Source organism: Rhinolophus ferrumequinum, chromosome X (assembly GCF_004115265.2).
Source record: "Rhinolophus ferrumequinum isolate MPI-CBG mRhiFer1 chromosome X, mRhiFer1_v1.p, whole genome shotgun sequence".
Classification (NCBI taxonomy): Eukaryota; Metazoa; Chordata; class Mammalia; order Chiroptera; family Rhinolophidae; genus Rhinolophus; species Rhinolophus ferrumequinum.
In genome coordinates, this window is record NC_046284.1 from 81,158,670 (window position 1) to 81,180,267 (window position 21,598).

General features: G+C 49.0%; 1 protein-coding gene and 1 non-coding gene across 5 annotated transcripts; both read right to left on the bottom strand.

Moving 5' to 3' along the window:
* Positions 1 to 13,152: 13,152 nt before the first annotated feature.
* LOC117020435 (melanoma-associated antigen D2) lies at positions 13,153 to 21,327 on the bottom strand. Of its 4 annotated transcripts, none has more exons than XM_033102913.1 (13): positions 21,214 to 21,327; positions 19,643 to 19,716; positions 18,778 to 19,269; positions 17,865 to 18,173; positions 17,684 to 17,747; positions 17,347 to 17,426; positions 16,702 to 16,796; positions 16,003 to 16,082; positions 15,870 to 15,912; positions 15,482 to 15,544; positions 14,274 to 14,388; positions 13,481 to 13,881; positions 13,153 to 13,292 (listed from the first exon to the last, which is right to left on the bottom strand). In XM_033102913.1, exons 2-12 carry the CDS (start codon positions 19,685 to 19,687, stop codon positions 13,489 to 13,491), a joined length of 1,779 nt encoding a protein of 592 aa, XP_032958804.1. In that variant the 5' UTR covers positions 19,688 to 19,716; positions 21,214 to 21,327; the 3' UTR covers positions 13,153 to 13,292; positions 13,481 to 13,488. The 4 variants fall into 4 exon arrangements, with proteins under 4 accessions (XP_032958804.1, XP_032958831.1, XP_032958815.1 ...); XM_033102940.1 differs by having other exon boundaries at positions 21,139 to 21,315; XM_033102924.1 differs by lacking the exon at positions 21,214 to 21,327 and adding an exon at positions 20,587 to 20,665.
* On the bottom strand, positions 14,562 to 14,691 carry LOC117030462 (small nucleolar RNA SNORA11). The gene has a single exon (XR_004424400.1). It is a non-coding gene; the product is annotated as a small nucleolar RNA SNORA11 (small nucleolar RNA).
* Positions 21,328 to 21,598: the final 271 nt, after the last annotated feature.

The following is a 21,598-nucleotide window of genomic DNA, read 5'->3' on the forward strand; positions in this document are numbered from 1 at the left end:
GTGCCATCATCTACAGGGTCACTCCAGATACAAACCTGAGTGTCACCCCTGAGTCCTCCTGTGCCCCCCCCCTCCCTCACCCATTCAACCAACCACCAATTCCTGCTGGTTTCAACTGCTGGCTATCTCAGGTCCACGCTTCCCCTCAATGCCACAATTACAAAGTCCAAATTCAGGACTTCTTTCTCTCAGGTTTCCCTGCTTCTATTATGGCCCCTCCCATCCATACATCTTTGTGACACCTGCTCGATCAAGTCTTTCTAAACACAAAGCTCATAATGTCATGCCTCTCGTGGCTCCCTGGTCACCTAAAGACAAATTGCATGTTCCTTATCATGCCCCCGCATCACTCGCGGCCTTCAGGCTCACCTCCGACCTTTCTTGTGCCTAAAACCCATGCTCCAGGAACTCCAACCCACTTGTCATTCCCTATACACCCTTGGATATTTCCAGCCTCCCTTCTTTGTACCATGCAGCCCTCAGTTTGCGAGAATACCTTTGCTCTCTCACGGCTCTCCTCCAAACTTGGCTCTCTTCTCACATTCTTTAAGACCCAGCTCATTCTTCACTTCCTCCAGGGAGCCTTCCCTGACCACCTTCTCCCCTCATGATGGCTTCCATCATACCTTGGGTCGTCATTGAAAGGGCACTTCTCATCTTATGACAGTATTGCCTCTCTCTGTTTCACCCAGAGACAGTGAACAGGTGTGATTCACCTCAGGTTCCCAACATCAGCCAGCAGTGGGTGTGACACATAGTAGGGAGTCCGGACTGACTGAATAAAGGGGTGAACGTGCTGGGCTTGGGAAGATGGGCATACTCGAGTAGGAAAGGGAGGTAAACTGAGGGGTTCTTGCTGGGGGGACACAGGAGTCAGGACACACGACAGATGGGAGTATGGGTCACATTATTTATTGCCTTACTCCACCTATTCTACCTGTATTTCTACTCCAGACAATCGTGGAAACAGTAAAGAATAAACAAGCAGATAAATAAATACCTTAATTCTCTCCCTCCCCCAATATCAGATTAAGACCCTGCTGCCACCTACTGGCAGGGTGCCCTCAGCTCCTAATCTGAGAAGGCGAATTACTTTTATTCTCCTTACACAGCAGGCTGTGCCATATCCCTGTGCCTCTGCACATGCTGTTCCACCTCTCTCTGCATGCCATTCCCATCACCCTACCGGCCTAGGGAAAGATGGACGCTATTCATTCTTCCCATGTTAATTAAAAGCCAATTCTTTTAGGAAGGTTTTCTTAAAAACCTCTTCAGCGATACATATCTGCACATCGCCCATTATAGAGTTATACACACGCTTAGCACATTTTATGATTGTCATGGTTCTATGTATCTGGCTCCTTCAAGACTGGGACATTCTGGAGGGAGATTAGGGGCTGTGTCCAACTCTTTTCTGAGTTCTCAGAGTCACTGAGTACAGGGCTGGGCTAGAGCAGCTCTGCTCAATCGAGATGTGCCCACATACGGATGGATGAATGAATGAATGAATGAATGAGCACACAAAGACAAGTGTAACCAAAGCACTATATTAGCCCAGAGCAGAGAGAGGAATTGTGAGTGGGGTGTGGTCATCAGGGAGGCGGCATTTGAGCAAGGTCTTTAAGGACAAGGAGGACACTGACCAGTGGGGAACGGAGGGAGAAGATATTCCCAGCACAACAGATAGTATGAGCAAATGCTCAGACATAGATGAATGGCAGGTTCAGGTGTTTTGGGGAACAGGGGTGTGGTGTGGTGTGTGTGGGGGACAGCTGGAGGGTGGTTGTGTGCTTGAGGCAGTGAGAGGTGTGGTGGGGAAGGCAGGCTGGGACCATACATCTCAGGCTGCTGTGCAATCATTGTCGTAAAGCCACAGCACCAGGATCAGTGCTCCACCTCTCTGGTAAGGCAGGAGAACTCTGCTTGTTCTGCGTGAGTGTGGGAGCTCAGAATTTAAGTGGTCCCTGTTTAGGCAGATGGCTCTAGTGAGGCAAAGAGAATTTGTAAAAGTGGGAGAGAGCAAGAAGGTCCAAGAGAACATCAGAGTGTCAGAGCTGCAGAAAGCGTGACAGCCCATGAGTGTGAGAGGCCAATTACTGGCCAATAATTCACTTTCCAAAAGGACTGGATAAGAGTGGACTATGACTGGATTCAATTAGGGACAGATTCATTTGGAATTCGACTCAATGTATACAGTTCCAGGTCGTCTCCAACCCTTTGGGGGAGCACATGTGCCCCCCGAGGTGTGAAGTCATGTGTCACTGCACATCTTCTTGTTCGTGTTCACTAGTCTTCCCTGATCCCTAGGGAGAACCAAATGAGCAACTTGTGGAGGCCAGATGGTTGCCCGGACCTGTGTGGCTCCAGAGCCCATGCTCTTCCCATTGCCCTGGCCCACTCACCTGCACATCGCCAATGATGTCCTCCATGACTACATCGTACTGGACCACGAAGTCGGCCATGATGCCTGAGCTGGAGAAGGCAGACTGGTCTTGCAGTGTCGGGCAGAAGGTGATTCGGACACAGGTCTCTCCCCTCTCAATTCTGGTAGATGGAGGCAAGTCAGCCTCACCTGTACAGGTGGGGAGGGTGGGTTGGCGTGGCATGAAGGGCTCACTAGGCTGAAAGCCAGGCAAAGGGGCGTCAAAAGCAGCAATACCTGGGGAGGGTGGCAAGTAACCCCCGCACCTCCTGCTGCTCCTTCTGCCTAGAACACTTTCCTCCTGCCCAAATGCCACACTCCTTCCTCCCCAAATCCTGCAAGGAGCTCCCCCTGCTTTGCCTCTTCCAGCAAGCCCAGCCTGAAAGACCCAGGCCTCCTCTCAGCTCCCGGGCTCTGGCAGTCTGATCCTCACACACAACTTTGCCATGGCTCACTTGCCATCCATCCCGGGGCCCAGTGTCAGAAAGAGTGTCATGCCCCCAGGTAGTCCAGGGGCCCGGGTCTTCTCCCGCAGAAGCCATGCACTCAGTGTTGTGGAGAGAGGCAGACACACAGACAGGGCTTCGGTTTCCTCCTAGGCCCCTTAACTGCTGTGGGGAATTGCAGTGTACCAAGGGTCTCCTCTCGGATAGAATTTCATGTATTTTCTTCTCCCTCTGCCTTCTGACTCTCAGAATCACGTGTGTGAATAACCCTTTTAGCGCCTCATGAAGTCACAGATGGATTTCTGGTCCCGGATGTTTGCTGAGCTGGCCACAAGATCAACTGCTCTGGAATTTCAGTCCAAGACAAATGTCCATTTAGACATGTCTCTGTGCCTCCCTTTTTTCCCAGAAAATGGAAACTTGGGAATTCTGTGCCCCCTCCCACACCCCCCATTCCCCCGCCTTCTTGCTACAGCTGTCAGGAAGCTTAGGGGCAAACTGAGCCCCTATACTCTCTGAGGCGCCTGCTTACATACATTCCCTTGGCTTCCTTCCTTTCAGAGGTCTTTGTTCTGTTTTATCCCCACAGGATTGGCTCTACCCTGTGTTTTAACCTTTAAGGAGCAGTGGGAGGGAGCTGCCATTTTTAGCTTAGGGCTTAAGAATGCAGGAGGACTCAGATGCTGCCTGTGGGGCCCTGGAAAGTTATTCACACTCCCTAAGCCTCAGTCTCCCCATCTGTAGCACGGGAATGATAATAGCTCCAATCTCATAGACAGTGTCGGTGGGGATTAAATGAGACCATTTATATAAAGCATTTAACACCGTACTTGGATCTAATAAGTGCTCAATAATGCAGCAGTTACTGTTATCATCAAATGTTCATTACTCTGCAACAGTGATTTGCAGGGAAGAATTTTCTCAAATTCTCATAATGGTCCTGGGCCACAGATGGCATCTCCTCATTGTACACATGGAAAAAGTGAAGCAGAGCATTTGAGTGATGTGCCGTCCGTCCCACCTTAGGTGAAAGCCAAAGCTGGGACTAGAACCCAGGTCTGTGTGTCTGTCTCTCTCCTTTGCATGCACCATACTGTGTCTCTGGGTTTGCGTGGTCAAATGAGCCAGGACCTCCAAGCTAAACAGCTTGGTGAGGGTGGCCACAGGACACGGGCGATTTCTCTATGCCTGTGCTCTCATCCCAGAGGAGGTTGGTAGGCCTGCTTGGTGGTTCTGTGATCTGGCCGGATACCAAGTTCACCAGCAAACTGGTTAGAAACAGATTCTTGGGCCCCTGCATGACTTACTGAAGCTGACTTCAGAGGGTCGGGTCCAGGAACAGTATTTCTAACATAGTGATTCTGATGCAGCCAGTCTGGCCTTCAAACACCTCTCAATGAAATTTGAAGCAAGGCTGGCAGCCAGGACATCTCTCTGACCTACAGGCTTCAGATGGTATCATCAAGGACAGCCTGCACTTTATATTGTCTTCACAGGGTCCTTCCATTCTGAGTGGTGATTCCAGAGGAAAGCAAGATTTGGCCAGTGTGGCTTCCACAACACTTAGTAGAATAAATAGGGAAAGTTTCACAGATCAACCCATTCCGTCATTCCCTCATTCACACTTTATTCATACTTATTCATTCATGTATTTACTCACATTACATTCACCCACTCTTTTTTCTTTCTTTCTTTTTTTAAACTTTTATTTATTTTAAGTGTGTTTTTCCAGGACCCATCAGTTCCAAGTCAAGTATTTGTTTCAATCTAGTTGTGGAGGGCGCAGCTCACAGTGGCCCAGGTGGGTATTGAACCGGTAGCCTTATTGTTAAGAGCACCACACTCCAATCAATTGAGCTAACCAGCTGCCCGCTAACCCCACTCTTTTCTTTACTCATTCATTTCCTTTTTCACTCATATTGACTCTCTGTGTCAATCAGAATGCTCTTAAAAATAGATGGCACACTCAGTGGATGATGTGAAGATAAATTAGTAAGACATAATTTTCAGAGGTGTGAACGGGGTTAAGGGGATCCACGAGGGATGGTTAGATACGTAAGGACTGCATGAACTGAAAGCTATTTCCACCCCAATGGTCAGGAGAGGGAGCAGTTATAAGAAAGTGGCAAGATTTATAACCATGGAAGAGGGGCTGCCCACAGGAGCTTATGGCCATGGTCAGGGGAACTTAGACACGGCGAAAGCACCACACAATAGATAGGGAGGCATGGGATTAAATACCCAAACTCTTGTGCTGACCACCCTCCATCCCGTGCCAATGTCTCTGGTTGGCAGAACAAGGGAGCCTAGAGGATGCAATCAACACAAGTCAATCTCTTGGGGCACAGATGGAGAGTGGGTTTAGAGGAAGAAATGTGGGATAACAAAGAGAGACCGCACCTTCAGTCTCTGAGCTGCCCTTGCTCTTGTTGGGGCCGGCCCAGCCACCTGTCCTACATCATACCTTTGAAACGGGCACGTGTTACATGGTGAACCGAGTGCAGGACCACATCCAGAGCCGCACAGTCTACTATCTCATAAACATCCATGTCACACCCCACTCTATCTACCTATGCCGGCACAGTGAGAGTGAACTCAACCTCAGAGGCCACATCGGAGGTGACTCCGGCCTCTCAGCTCGGGGCAAGCAGGTAGGGAGGGCCCGTGCTCCTGCTCCACGGCCTGATCCAGGAAGCCCTCCCCTGTCCTCTCCTGCCCCGGGCAGGTCACCGTGCCCTGGCCTCCGTTTCTCCCAGTTGTGGCCCATCTCTGACTCTATGGCATGAGTCCCTTCTCTCCAGCCGACCATAGTGACCTGCACATTATGGGTGCTGGCTCTATAAACAGACACATTTTACCCAGGGTTTGGCCCTGTGCCTGGGCTTGTTAGCACAAGTTCTTGCTGGGGGGGATCGCTTGGGGATGGGACAAGTGGGAAGTGTGACGCAGGAGGGAGAGAGCGTCCTCATTTATTGGACACCTGTACACAGGCATGGTGCCATCTGCTTCCACGGGTCCTCACTTAACCTTCACAGCAGCTCTGTGGGGTGGGCATTGCCACCACCAGTTTATGGATGAGGAAGCTGAGGCCCAGACAGGAGCACAGAGCGGCCCCAGGTCACACAGCCAGAGCCAGGGCTGAAAACCAGGCCTTCCTACCAGCCCCTCAGCTTCCCCTCCTTGTAGAGGTGGTGGAGTCCCAGGCAAGACACCTCACCGGAAAGCCCTTCCTCATGCCTGTTTTCTGTTGCCGTCAGACAGGCAGCCTCCTGCTGAGGTGGACTCTGACCTCTGACTCCCACCTCCCCCACTCCTCAGAGCAGTCAGAGGCCACCAGAGGCATCATCCCTGCACCATGGCACCACCTGCAGCCAGGGCTGTCTTGGTTGGGGATGGCCACGGCCCTGCCCACACAGCTCAGCACCCAGTTAGGACAGGTGGCCATCTTCACACGGTGTGCCTCCCTCCACACAGACGTGAGCATGTACTCACATCCACCTGGCCCCAACCTTCAAGCTCATGGGCACAGTGCACTGTGAAGGGTTTACAAAGCGTTTTTCCTTTGACTGCCACATCAGTCACAGTAGCTCTCACCTACTGTGTGCCAGGAGTGCTCCAGGTGCTGCCCATCCACTATCTAACCTGCCACTCAGTGACCAGGCTGGGTGAGCTAATGCTGTTCACATCTTACAGGCAGGAGATACAAGGCCCGAGTGGGGCAGGGACACATCCCAGGGCACATGGAGCAGTTTACCTCCCGTCACCTACCTTCTAGGAAGGGCTCCTTCCACCAGAGCACACTGACTGCTGACTCACAATCCTTAATTATAAGGATTGACACACAATCCTTAATTGTGTGTACACAATGCTCGTATCTATACATATAAATGTGTGCCTGTATCTGTGCATTTGTACAGATGTTCCTCACATACCATCTGTGACTAATAACATGCCCATATGCAGAAGAAGAGCGAATCACTTGCTCATCTGGGCTCCCACAGCCCTTTGTGGTTCCTCTTAGTGCTGTCATTATTTTCCCCAGTGGACCGGCCGTGTCTTGAGAACAAGACATGCTGGTGCTCAGAACAAGGCCATGAAAACTGTACTCACTAATACATGTTTGTTGACTGAACAAGGAAATGTCTTAATGAATTGAGTGAGTGTCTGTGAAAGATTGGAATGCTGTATGGAGCCAACTGGAGAATCAAAGCACAAGCCTCTAGAGTTTTGCAAGCAAAAGCCATGCCCTTTGTCAAATAACTACTCTCCTTTTGAGAAAGAGCTCTTGGCACCTGATGATTAATAAAGCTAAATTACTGGCCCTAGTAGAGTTTGAATGCCTAACCATGTGACCCCCCCCAAAGTGACTGTGCAACCTGAGCTGCCCGTCCTGGGCCTTGGTGCCATCTGATCCACCAAACCATAAAGTTGCACAGACAATAACAACACCCCATCACCAAAGTGCGGTGGTATAAAAAAAATCAGTCTGGAGCAGGCCCTGAAAGCACAAGCGAGTTACAGGAGATTCACATTCCCATAGCACCTAGTCCTGCCGCATTGCTTGTTCTCCCTCAGCTCACACCTAGGTCCTTGTGCCGAGTTCCCAATAACCAGCTCACTAAAGAAGAAAAGAACCCCAGGAGCATGCTTTGCAGGTGATGCTGAGAGATAAGCAGGAACTAGCTGGAAGTTCACAGCTGTGGTGTTACAGCTCCACTCAGGTGTGACTCTGATGGGACGTAAGGAAGGAAAATCTTCCTAGGAGGCAAAACTCGGAACCGTGCATCTGGCTGATCTCTTTATCCAGAAAGTGACCTGGCCAGGGGCACTGATCAATACCAGTCAACAGTCTGGTCAGATCGTCAGAGACTGGGACGGATCAAGATTAGAGAACTGATAGCAATAACAATAATGCAACAAAATACTGAAAGAGCACTTACTACAAGCAAGGCACAATCTAATTGCTTTGCTTACATACATATGAGGAGTAAATGAACGGATCTGTCAGAATGGGCTGAGTGTGAGAATATTTGTGTCCTATCTGAATGCTTACCAAAAGGAGCATGATGGCCCACCCTGTGGAAATATGTCAACCTTTCTCCAGATATCCCAGTGCTTGTTTGAAGAGCCAGTGAACAAAATTGCCATAGAAGGGATGGGTATTATGCAAGGGTTCAACATGGGTTTACCTTCACTTAGATTGACTTGGCTACCAACACTGTTGAGTGCCCAGTTTCTCAACAGCAGAAACCCCAATATGTCTCCATTCCCTGGGGAGACCAGCAAGTTCTTGGATGACAGAGGGTCCAAGCACTGGACCCTTTCTGTCACGGAGTGGATGTCAATTTGTCCTTACCAAAATAATCACATATTCTGCAATGGATTTGCTTTCCCTGCCTGCAGTGCTTTTACCAGTACCATCATCCTTGGATTTTCTCATTACTTTATACCTTTTATATACCATTTAAGTATCCCATACAATACAGTTCATACACTATTGAAATATCCCCTACAATATTTTTTCTGGTCAAGGAACACATTTTGCAGTGAAAGAGGTAAGACAATGGTCTAATGTCCATGGGCTTCCCTTTTCATATCACATACAACATCACCCATAACCATCTGCCGTTACAGCAGAGACCAGCCCCAGGTCACACAGCTAGAGCCGGGACCAAAACCAGGCCTTCCTAAGAGCCCCTCACTATCCCCTCCCTGAGTGGGTATGGCCTATGGAAGATTTCGTTATGGCGATAGGAAGAAACACTCTGTGAGATCTGAGGGCCCTCCTACAGAATTCAGTGTATTCTTTGACTCAACAACCGATATGTGATGTTCTCTCTCTCATAAAGAGAATACGTAAGTCTAGGAACCAAAGGGTGGAAATGGGGGTGACACCTCTCTCATCACTTCTCTTAGTAAAACTCTTGCAAAAATTTGATTCACAGGAAGTTGAGACTTTCATCTGTCCATTTCGAACTCCTCATGACATTGAACCAATAGGCAAAAAGGGGATGTTTACTATGTGGCTAGGATGAGTGATCCTAATTTTCAAGGGGAAGTAGGGAGTCTGCTACACAATGGGGTAGGGAAGAGCATGTCTGGAACCCAGGAGATTCACTGCGTGACCCTAGCACTGCCATGTCCAGTGGCAAAAGTTCAAGGCAGATTATAGCAATCCAGTAAAGGAGGGGCCTCCAAGAGCTCAGATTCCACACAATTGCTGTAGAAATAACTTCTACAATCCCTTAGGAGCATAATGCACAACTTGCTCCTCCAAGGCACGTTCAGGATTGCTGGACCCACTAGAGCATGTCTTATTCTACATGTACCTTCTATATATGAGTCCCAGAAAATCTCCTTGGTGCTTTCATCCACATCATGTCCAGATTAGCCAAAGAATACAGTAGCCATACATACTCAGGACCACCAAGGGCCTCGCCTCACACTTCCAAGCAAATAACCATAAGCAGCTAAGGTGCTTGTTAAGGCAAGGGGCACACATGAATTCAGAAGAAAGGGAAGTCAGAAACATCAGCTATGGCCTCTGGACTAGTTTCAATTAAAAGAACTGTAACCATTCTCCTTATTTTCTCTCTCTCTCTCTCTCTCTCTCTCATCTGTAATTTCCATTCTCTTTCTTCACCTTCACCCCACTGGAGAATATAGTGTGTGAGTGATGGTTCAATGTACAATTTAGTTTATAGCTTGTAGCATATCTGGAAGGGACGGCGAGGTAACTGGAGGAGGAAAGGATATCACCCAAAAATTCCTGGTCTTGGAGCTGGAGATACTAGGTGATGATTTGTGGTGATCTTTTGGAGAGGGGTGATGATGATTATATATGGATTCGTAGAATTATGTTGGACCAAGGCATTTTTGAAAGTGTAAGTTTGGGCAAAAGTTTGTTATCCATTTTGTTCTTACAAACGGTTGGTCTCTAGTAGATATTTTTCTTTCTTTTTCCCTTCCATTGCTCTCTCTCCTCTCTCCTCTGTTCTCTCTCTCTCTCTGTCTCCACCATTCATTCTACCTTGTTTTATTCAGTCCAAGTGAAATGTTACTATAATGCTTACATTCACAACATGGAGGTGAGGGGCAGATGAGGTGGTGGGTAATCACCTCCAAGGAGGTGACGATTTGTCCTCAGAGAGGCAAAAAAATATCAGCTATTATGATACTTTGTGGACCTCTAAATCTAACCTCTACCTGACAAAATCTTATTTCTTTGTACCTAATTTGTCTTCCGGGTTTTCTAGGGTATCACATGAACAGCAATGATGCTGAGGTCATGGAATATACAGAAAACGTAAGCAAGATCAGAGCTACAAAACCATGGTGAATAGGTGGCTGTGATTGAAGGAATTTCAATCCATCACTCATTGTCACGGTCATTCAGAAGCGGTCTGCAAGTGCCTGTTGGTTGCCATTGACTGCCTTTATCTTTGATCCTCAGTGCCTTTGCATGTTATTTGGGCTTTTGAAGTAAATAAAAATGGCTTCTATTTAATTCTACAGAAGTTATTCATGCCATCATTAGTTATGTCGAGTACTGAGAAGAAAAAATGTTGACAGTACACAAATAAATATCTAGCAGCTAGTTATTTTCTCATATCACGCAACACTTAAAAGTTCAGTTCACTAAAAATAATTTTTATGAAAGTAATTTAAATTTTCAATTATTTCACTTTTTCTGGAAAAATACGTTTTCGATTTTTTTAAATTGATTACACTGCTATTATTATCCAGTTATATAAATTATCAGTTATATAAAAATTATATGCAATTTGATACATTACAATGTAAATAAATTACGTTTAAAGTTGCTCAGCAAATAGTTATAAAGTTAACTGCCAACAGCGTTTTTAATTTTTTAATTTTTAACTTAAACATTTTATTTATTCATTATTAACCCTTATTGAATTTTAAAATGTTTTTATGTATAAAGCACAAATGTAGTTGTTAAATAGATATACTTACAGTATATCTGTGGTATTTAAATTTCATGGGGAGTGAGCAATTAGGAAAAAAAAATATCTGAAAAGGTTTCTTAGTGGGTGCTAAGGAAAAATACGTGGAGAAACTGCTCTAGGGGCTCTTCCCACTCCTAGCCAAGGGGAAGATACATAATACTTTCTAGAATTACTTGGAATTTAATTAATGATATATTGAAGGAAATACTGAAAATTGCGGGAGTTCATTCATTTCAGTAGTGGCCCTACAAGGTGATAAACGCAGCAAATCATGAACTGGAATCAGTCCCCATTTCCCCTGCCACTTTCTCTCCCTGGCTCTGGCCACTTCCAACTTGCCTGGAACCAGACTTGATCTCTTCCTCCCTACCCCACACACCCTCCCTCAATCCTTACACTTGGGAAGTAAGGAAAAGCAAATCCCTTGTCCTGTCCAATTCTAGGCCTTATAAGAAGGGAGAAGAGGTGAGGAGCCCTGCAAGCACCGTAGTCTGCGACTGTGACTCACCCTTATCTCTACCGTTCACTTTGAATGCAATTTTTATTGGAATCAGTCCCTAAGTTCCTTGCCACACTCCACATCATCCTCCATCTGTTCCATTTTTAGATGGGCATCACTTCGGAATCTGAAAGGACCCTGGACATGGTATCCACCCACTAGAGTCCTTCCTAGGCCTAAGCTGCCTCCTACCTTGTCTACCTCTCCCAGGTACCACCCAGCCTGAGATCATGGCCTATCAAATCAATGCAAGAGCCTCTGCATCCAGTGAACACCTCAACAGCAAAAGCAGGTCTCAATTCATGGCTACAACCAAGGAGCTGCTTTGCTCTGGGTGGAGCCGAGTTTTGTTTTAAAGCCTGTTCCCTTAGCAATAAACATTGTTCCATTATCTCTTGTAGTCTACAGGAGGGAAGAGGCAGCCATTACTAGGGTCTCATTGTCCACAGGACAGTCTCTGTGATTAGGGGTCTGGTAATGCAGGAATTAGTTGGTGAGGGCTCCCTGAAAAGTCAAGAGAAATAGTCCCCAAACAGGGCAAAGGTGGATCTGATTGCGTGAGGGCCCTGTGCCTCAGTGGGCCATGTAGCTGGGGGGACACCTTCAACCACATGAGTGGCTCATAGCCTGGCTCATAGCGCTCCTCTCTACCCCAACTCCTGCCACCAACCCAGGTGACTTTGCTGTCCATGTGGCTAACCCAACCAACATCCTGGCTTCCCAGGCCATTGACCCATCTCCAGGAACCATCACCTTCTCTGTCCACTCTTTAGAGGTTACCATCACTGAGAGCGCACTCTACTGTCTTCTTAAATACAATCATCCCACTGACTAGTCCCCCAGTTCATCCTTTTCATTCTCATTACCCCCCCTTCCCAGACACCCAGAACACTGCCAGACACGTATCAGGCACTTGGTATGTTCACTTAACATTTTACCCTATTCATGTCCTTCACTGAGACCCCTGGACTGTATCCCAGTCTGTCATACAATCTCATCTTCCTCCCCAAGCCTGCCTGGGTCCCATGGTCAATGTATTCCACTACTCTGTGTACCTGCTATGTATCAAGTACTGTGGACACAGTAATGAAGTTATACCTCTCTCACACTCATTGCCCTCGGTCTTGTCTTTATTCCAGAAGCAAAACCTTGGAATAAACTAATACTTATCTCGATTCCTACAAGACCAGTGAGCACCTTGCCATGGGGAAGGGGGTCTCCCAACAATCATGGGTTCCATTCTCTAGCGGCCTTCTCACTGCCCGACATCCTTCCACAGTCCCCTCTCCAAGTCCTTTCTGGGCAGTTCTTTCTTCTGGGCCTTCCCCTCCCACCTCCTCAGGGACAAAGCTATGTTGAGTCCGTCTTCAACATCTCCCTCTCTATTGGCTCCTGCCTGCTCAAGTCTCTCTCCCCTTTCCCAAGAAAATCCTCACTTGTTCCTCTATCTCCTTTCAGCTACCTACCTGTGTCTCCTTCATGTGTCATCCAAGTTTTTCAAGAGTCTGTATTTGATGTCCAGTCTCTTCTACCTCTGCTTTCTGCTCCAGACTTGCCCACCTCAGGTCTCTTCTTCAAAGTGTGTCTTCTGTGCATACAAACCCAATGACTCCCCACCTCACTACAATCCTGCCTGGCCTGTAGGCTAAAGATGAGGCCCAACCTATCCCAGAGGGGCATGTTAATCTCCTTTCAACAAATGTCACCTCAAACTAAGCAGAGATAAAGATGGAAACTTTCCCAATTCATTTTTAATTGTAATACCAAAATGTGACAGCACACACACACACACACACACACACACACACAAAGTAATAAACTCAGAAATGGCAAATAGATTTAATGTAGGGTGTCAACTTCAATTGATTGATAGTGGCTGCCTAGAGTGATGTGTTGAGTAGGTTTCTGAGGATGCACCCTGGCTTGAAGAGAAAGACTGCTGAGATTAGCAGTATCTGAAAACACAAGTAATGGAAATTAAAAAGTCAACTGACATCCACCAAACAGGAAGGAATAAATTCTCAAAAGCAGTGTTTTCCCACGCTCTCTGTATGGTGCTCCAATCTTGGCCTTCCTATAATTACCCAGCTTCTCATCCCATCCCAAGGAGCCCCGCCTGCCCCCACCAAATCTAAGTAGATACCTGAAATCTCACTTGTAGGAGAAACCACAGGCACCAGAGTTGCCACTGTTGCTGGCACCAGCTCCACTGAGGCCAGCGAAGAGCCCAAACGAGAGAGAAGCGGTCAGACTGGCACTGGCACCGAAGCCGGCACTGGCACCAGTGCTGGCACCACCACTCTCTTGGGCTTTGGCTTTGGCTTCAGCTCCTGCCTGGATCCGGGCTTTGGCCCAGGGTCCAATATCAGCTTCGTCCCAGTTACAGGGCCCAGCAGCATTCTCAGAGCCAAGCCCAATGCCCATTCGAGCTCTAATCTCAGCCCTCGCCTTGGCTTCAGCTGCAGCCTCAGCTGCAGCCTTCATATCTGCTTCCATCGCCTCTCGGTACTGAGCTGCCCATTCCTTGGGATCCTTCTTTTGTACCTGAAGCAGAAGTAACAACCATCAGAAGGATCAGAATCTGAGAATTGAGCATCTAATATATTCTAGGTGACATGCTACATGCTGTATACAACAGGAATACCATAAATACTTCTAGTAATTATGCACCAATATTCCATCCCTGAGCTGACATTTACTAGCTCCATAACCTTAGACATGTCACCTAATAACCTTTCAGCCCGGGTTTTCTTATCTTCAGTAGGGCAACAACATGTTGGTTGTAAGGATTAAATGATTCAGCTGAAGTGTTTGGCACATTAACAGAGGCTTCAGAATGTTCATATATGAGCTGCAGGCGGCTCTGCACACAGCCTGCCCCAGCCAGGGTCACCCCATGCTCTTGATATGCCAAGCTTGGACAGATCTCCAATTACCTTGCAGGCAAACTTGAGGACTTTCATCTTGCTGGTCTCATAGTAGGAGCGCAGACCCCAGAAGAACTCATACTCCGGGGGATTGCTATTAGGGACTCTGGCATAGTCCAGGTACCTTGAAAAGAGAGGTTCAAAGACTTTATGTCTAAGACCACCCATGGCCCACTCATGCATGGACTGGATAGGCTCTGGGTGGCAACCTTCCCCAACAAATACTGCAGCTTTTCTTCTAATATTGAGCCCTGTCCCATTGGTCCTGCCAGCAGCCATGTAGATGTGCAGGGGGACACATGTAGGGTGTTTGTTCATAGGAAGGCCACAAATTTTGTGCCCCTTGTCACAATGACCCCGGATTCCTGTTGGGTGCGTTGTAAACAGAGGAGCCATTTCTTCAGGCCCCCTGCTCTGAGCACACCCCCCCACAGGGTCTTGTCCGTGGTCAGGCTGAGCCCTGGGACAGTCCACCATAGAAAACGGCTGTGAAGGGAAGAAACAGTCCAAGAGCAGCAGCGTTACTCCGTGTACACGCCTGACCGTGTGTGTGCTCACAGGTGCTAGTGCACCTGTGTGAGTGCGCACATGTTCTCCGAGGACCAAGGACAGGGTGCGCCCGGGCCAGAAAGTCAGGAAGGCTGGGCTTCAGGCCCAAATGGGTCCCTTAGCAGCCGAGGCCATGCTCAGACTTCCACCCTCTGAGCCCCAGGTCTATCAACTGAAAACGGAGATGGAATAACAGCACCTATACTTCAGGGTAGTTATGAAAATGAAATGAGAGGTACATGTCAAGTCCGTAGCATGGTACCTGACTGTCTAAAGCTACCATTCGATGGCATTTTTTATTTGAAATTAATTTCTATGAAGCCCTGGTTGGCATAGTAAAAAGCAGCAAGGCACTGGGCTTGAATCTAAAAACAAATCTTCTATTTGCTGCCTGTACAACCATAAGCAAATGGCTATGAGCCTAAGTTTTCCTCACATGTACAATGCTAGTGATGACAATCCCTCCCCTGTAGAATTATACTGAAGGTATATCTAAGAGTACATGTAATAGGTCAGGAAATATGTGCTCTTGTTCCCTGTCACCATCTCAAAAATAAGCTACCACCTGCATATACACACATAAGCACACATGCACGCATATAACTTTATCACTCAGTTCTAAAACAGGCAAAATGCATGGATCACACTAACACCACACATTTACTTACTTCTGCTTCACAAACTCATCAGTAATGAGCTTCTTCACGTCCCCAAAAAGTGAGTGATGTATCCTGACAGCAAAGAAAAAAGAAATACATACATATATACATACATGCAATCAGGGTTGTGACACTTCCCAGATGTGTACAGAGGTATTTCCAACATGGAAAAGAGGTACAAAAGGGAAGCTCCATAGAAGCCCAAGAGACAGTGAAACAGGGAGCAGAGAGAGTTGAGGACCATTTCCCCATCCACCCAGGTCAGAGCCCTAGGCCCTCTACCCAGTCCGGCACCCCCGCCCACTCCACCAGACCACCAGGCTGATACAATCCTGGGACCATCCTCTCTTGCCAAAGGACAACATGGACAGCAAGTGCTGAGATAGACCAATCATACCCAGGGCGCAAACCCAACTTGCGCAGCACCTCCCAGATGACAGCTGCAAGGGGAGGCAAGAGACAGGGACAGAAAATGAACACATGGAATTCCGACTGTGGCCACCCATTCAGCTGCACGCACAGCCACTCACCCTCACTGGACCGATTTCCATTCATGAAGATGATGCTAAGAAGCACCATGAGGAGACCCAACTTTGGAGAATCCTTGGTCCTAGGGGAATAATAGGACAGAGAGGTTCATGTCCAGCAGCCATCTGCAAAAATCACACCAGCCAGCTCACCAGCCTAGCCTCTCCCAGATTCCTCAGATATGGGAGAGTTCTGCCCAGTCTATGCTTCAAGCTCTATGTGACCCTGGGCAAGGCACTTATAGACTCTTGAGCCTCCTTTCACATTCAGTAAAATGGGAAAATCACATCCTCCCCTCCCTAGGTTGCTGAGAGGATGGAAGAAATCCTGTCAACCTGGTAGGACCCAAGCACTCAGGTACAGCACCATGGATGCTCCTGCCCTTCAAGTATCATGATCCAGGCACACCAGGAAGCCCTCCCATGAGAACCACTCTACCAAGGCCAGTAGGAAGAGACAAGCAGTGACAGGTCTGCTTTCCTGTGAAGCTTCCGGAGAAACAGACGACCTGACAGTAGGAATGCCCTGCCCCAGGCTTCCACACCCTTCAATCATAATCAGGCACCACTATTGTGTGCAGAGCTCCAACAACACGCGGGAGCTGAAACAGGGGCTTTTTAGGCCACCTTTCCTGACTCTCTAAGGAGATGTGGGAACAAAAGCAGAAGCCTCCCTCCCACCCCAGCCCTTTACCAGCTTACGTTCCCAGTATGCCTGCATCAGTGGGTTCCAAGGTGCTGAGAAGAATGTACAAGTGATCATTCTTATCAATTTCCTTCAGTTGGATCCCAAATACCTGTGGATAGGGAAAAAAGCTTGCAAGATCACAAAATTTAGCCCACTGAGCATCCCACAGCTCCTTGTGTACCTAGTGTGTGTGTGTGTGTGTGTGTGTGTGTGTGTGCATGTGTGCATGTGTGAGTGTGTGAAATCACTGAGATAATGCAAATAAAGCACTTAGCTAAGTGGCCAACACACAGCAAACAGGCAACAAATGTGCTATTATTATCAACATCATCCTTCTGATTAGTGGGAATCTATGGAGACAGAATGGGGAATGGAAGGGACAGGTGAGCATCTGAAATACATTATAGGACATACCCAGCAGCAAACAGAAGCCGGGACTAAGTTGGGTGGCTTGAGTCCTAGCTGTGCTGTTACCACTGACTTGCTGTGTGACCCCAGGCTAGTGTATATACCTCCCTAGGCCACTGTCTGCCCATCTGCACAGTGATGGGTCTGGGCTAGCGAGTCTCTGTGGTTCCCCTCCCCGAGAAGGGCCATGTGCACCCTTGTGTGATTCAAGGCTTCCCCATTTTGTCCATCCCCCAGGGCTGCCCCTTCACCTTCTCCAAGGAATAGCCTGCTCGTTCAATGATTTCAGGGTACACATCAGTGTATTCTTTGATGATGTCCTTCAGCATGTCTGCAAGGGGAGAGTATTGCGAGCACCTGGGCTGAAATGAAACCAGGTGACCCCCATACCCAAACTATAGACCCTTTGCCAACCCTGTTGTCGGTGACATAAACAGGTGCTAACCTAATGAAGAGATGCTAGCACTGCCAAATTAGAACTTTGGGAGAACAGAGGTAGGAGCACGAGAGCAACGAATGCTCCCAGCATGCGGGGAAGAGGGTGATGGAGGGCAGAGCTAGGGGGAGGGAGGGTTAACAGGACTCTACCTGAGCGCTTGATAGGAATCTTCGTCTGGTCTTTAACCAACAAGTACTTCACCAAATCATTTGCCTGAAACAGGAGGAAAAGATGGAAAGATCAAAATATGTTTGCAGAAGATTTGAAAGGATGCTGAAGAGGGCAAACAAGGCATTGGATAAGGCATAGTGGGGAGGACAGGGTTCTTACCCTCCCTTGCAAAAGGGCCACATCTCGAGGTGGTGATGCTTCGGGCTCTTGGGATGACTGGAGCTTGGCAGCTCTGCGGCGAGCCTTGCCCCTACGGGCCTTAGGTGACCTCAGGGAGAGCAAAGCTCTACGGGCCCAAGCAGCCAACCGAGTCCGTGATGCCCTGCGGGCCCAAAAGGCTATGGGGCCCCTTGAAGCCCTGCGGGCCATTGAGGCCATTAAGGCCTTTGAGACCCTTCGGCCACCTGTGGTTCCAGAAGCCTGACTCTGATCACTGCTGCCATCCTCTTCCCCATTCAGATGCTTCACCTACATCGAAAGAGAGGATCACAACTTTGCCAGACGAAGTAGATGGTCCTTTTTCCTCATCCTATATCTTCCAAAAGCCCCCTCTAATCCCACTCCTGTAATAACCTGACTCACTAGACATTGGCCATGCTAAATCTTGCGTTTGTCTTTCACTGGCACCCAATCAGGAGTTTCATCTGTGAACCAGGCCAGGAGCAACCAGGCCAAGGGTGGAGTCTGAGGCGTCTCCTCTTCCTATGTCCACTACTTGCTCTGCTTGAACCACCACGGATAAGTCATTCTACCTCTCTGGGACTCAGCTTCCTTCTCTATAAAACTGGATTACTTTTAGAATTTAAGAGATAACCTGTGTGAATGTGCTTAGCTCAAAGCCTAACACAAGGTAGCTACTATGTAAAAATAAATTGCGTTACATTCAGATCGCAGCTGTGTGTATTCCTGTCTCATCTCCCCACCAATCCGAGAGCTCTCTGAAGACAGAAATTGCATCACACTCCTTTTAGTGTCCCCCATAGCCTTGGGGAACTTTCTAAATGTTTGCAGAACAAGTAAACCAACTGAAAGAAGAATGGAAAGACTAGGGCAGTGACTGCAAAGGTCTTACCTTTCGGGCTTTCTTGGCCTTGACCTTGGGCCGAGTATCCTGATTCTCCTGAGCCTGCGCAGTTGCACCCTCAGGCTCCGGTTCATCTTCTGGAGCCTGAGAGGCAGCAGCCTCAGTCTCCAGGGCCTTTGTATTGACCTTTGTATCAGCCACACAGCTGACCTTTTTGGTCTTGGTGGCAGGCATTGTCACAGCCTGAGGGTCAGCATTCTGCATCTTGGTGTCAGCTGCTGGACTCTTCTTTTCAGCTGCCAGAACCTGGGTATCTGTCAGCTTAGTAGTAGATGAGACCTGAGTGGCAGCTGCCTCCTGAGCCTCTGGGGACTTTGAGACCTCTGCGGCCTTTGAGACCCCTGCAGCATTTGAGACCTTCACAGCCTCTGAGACCTCTGGTGCCTTTGAAGCCTTCGGTGTCTCTGAGACCTCCAAGTTCTGGGTCACTGTTAATAGGGTTTGCATCTTCAAGTCACTGTCTTTTTCTGAAGCTTCAGTCTGCAAGACAAAGCAGGGAAGCTTGCGGAACTTCTCCCCATCCCCAACTAGGCAAATGGCTCCAAAATTCCAGGCCTTCACTTCTCTGACCTATACTAACTCCTACTTGCAGCATGCTCTGACCACCTCAGCCCAACAAGGCTTCCCCTTCCTCTGAGCAGGAACTGATGGCAGAAGAGGGGTGGGCCTGCCGGCCCTCCGTCCTCCTCCCTCCCTCTTTAGTTCCTTCCTCCCTCCCTCTACTGGGGTGGAAGGCACCCAGGCAAGGAAGTGGGTGGAGAAGGACAAGGACGGGAGGGGGTTGCCAAAGGATTTAGGACAACAGGGGCTGGAGAGGAAAAGCAGGTAGGGAGAGGGCAGAAGGAGGCCTTACCTGAAAGTGGGTTGGACCTGAACCACTCTCACTTGTGTCAGACATGTCTCAAGTTGGCCTGGCAAGAGCTGAGTCTGAAGGAGAGAAGTCCTGGGTCAAGGGGAGAGCCCACTGAACGTCCTATATCCTGTTCTGCCTGGAGGCTGATCCTCACCTTTCCTAGGGCTCTAATCCCCACCCCAGAGACTCCGTTCTCAGATTCAGTAGAAATCCACAACGTCCAGGTCTCAATTCTCTGCAGCCCCACCCTCCCCTTCTCCAGGAAGATGTGCCAGCGCGGCAGCTCTGAGGACCCCGCCCCTTTTCCCAGTGCACCCCCCCACCCGGCCGCAGATCGACAGTGCGCATGCGCGTTCGCTGCAGGGCCCATCTCAGCCCCGCCCGCTTTCCCAGCACAAGCCCTTTCTTTGATGTCCACCGTGCACATGCGCATTCGGCAGCTGGCCCGTCTCAGAGCGGGCCCTTCACTACACGCTTTTCTAGCGATCCATAGTACGCATGCGCAATAGTCACGGGCTTAGTCCTGCACCCTCTTGCCAGCACACGCCCCTCTTCAGGTCCGCAGCAGCATTAGGTCCCGCCCCCTCCCCAGCAAGCCTCCCTCTCAAATTGTTAGTGTCTGGTGGTCGCGGCCCCTCCCCTACTCACACCCACCCCAACTCCACAGTACCACCCGATCCCGCCCTTTTTCATAACACGCCCCCCTCCAAACAGGGGCAAAGCGCATCTTGGTTCTGCCCCTTCCCTAATACACCCCCTCCTCAAATCTGTACTGAGTTAGTGATTCCATCTTGGGTCCAGCCAAACTGGGTCCAATCCCCACCCTTCCCAGCCGGATGGATCCGGTAAGATCCGGTCCTTAGGGCAGGTTTTCTCTAGATCCCAGAGGGTGGGGCCGAGCCCTACCGGGCTCTTATCCAGAACTGGGCCCAGCTGCTGCTCACCTCGTCCTACAATTCCCGAGTGCGACCACTCTCTCCGAGCCCCTCCGAAACTCGGAGACTGCCCTCCCCTCTCCAGGCCGGAAGTGGTCCCGCCCCTTTCCGCCTCCCTAGGGGGCCTCCGTCTCAGCCAGTCTGCCCTTCCCCCGCTCCCTTTTCTTCATTCCTTATACCCCCCTCCGTATTCCCTCTGCCTTGCTTCCTGCTCCCTATTTCCCCATCGCATTTCCTATTTACCCCCAAAGAATTCCCTGTTCCCCCTCCTTGCATCCTCCTCCATGTTACCTATGCACCCCTCCCCCAGTATTCCTTAACCCTTCTCTGCATCCCATATTTTCTTCTCTGGATTTCCACTTCCCCTCAGTATTCCCCTTCCCCCTTATATTCCCCATCCACCACCCAACATCCCCGGTTTCCCGTTTTTCTCCCCCTTCTCTTCCACTAGTCTCTGCTTCCCGGTCCGTACAGCCTACTACTCTCTGTCCTCCTGATTGCCTACATCCCACGCCAGGTCGCCCCACCCCCAGATGCAGTGGTGCAGTAAGAATTGCCCACCTGCCTGGCTGCAGGTTCGAGGGGGCTGGAACCACTGTCTGACTGCCAGGAAACCCCAATCTCAGCGTTCCTCACCTTGTCCACGAGCGAGTCTGGGATGCGTCTCTCCCCTCTCAGTCCCTCTCGAAGTCAAAGCTTCCAGCACTAAAGCTGCAGCCAGCCCAGCCCAGCCCAGCCCCTTTCCGCAGCCCCCTGCCACCCCTCCTTCTCCTTCCTCGGGGGTGGGGCAATGAGGCCCCGCTCCGGGCTGTCTGACGCCAAAGCCCGTGTTTATGCCACTGTACCAGGCTCGGTCTGAAGCCCTTCCAACCAAAACTAGACCCTCAAAGCTATTCATTCATTCAATTTATTTATTTTCATATCTTTATTCTTATTACAAAGATAATGTGTTGTAGTTGTGAAAATTCAAATAATGCAGAAATATGTAACATACCAATGAAAGACCACCCTTATCTCATCC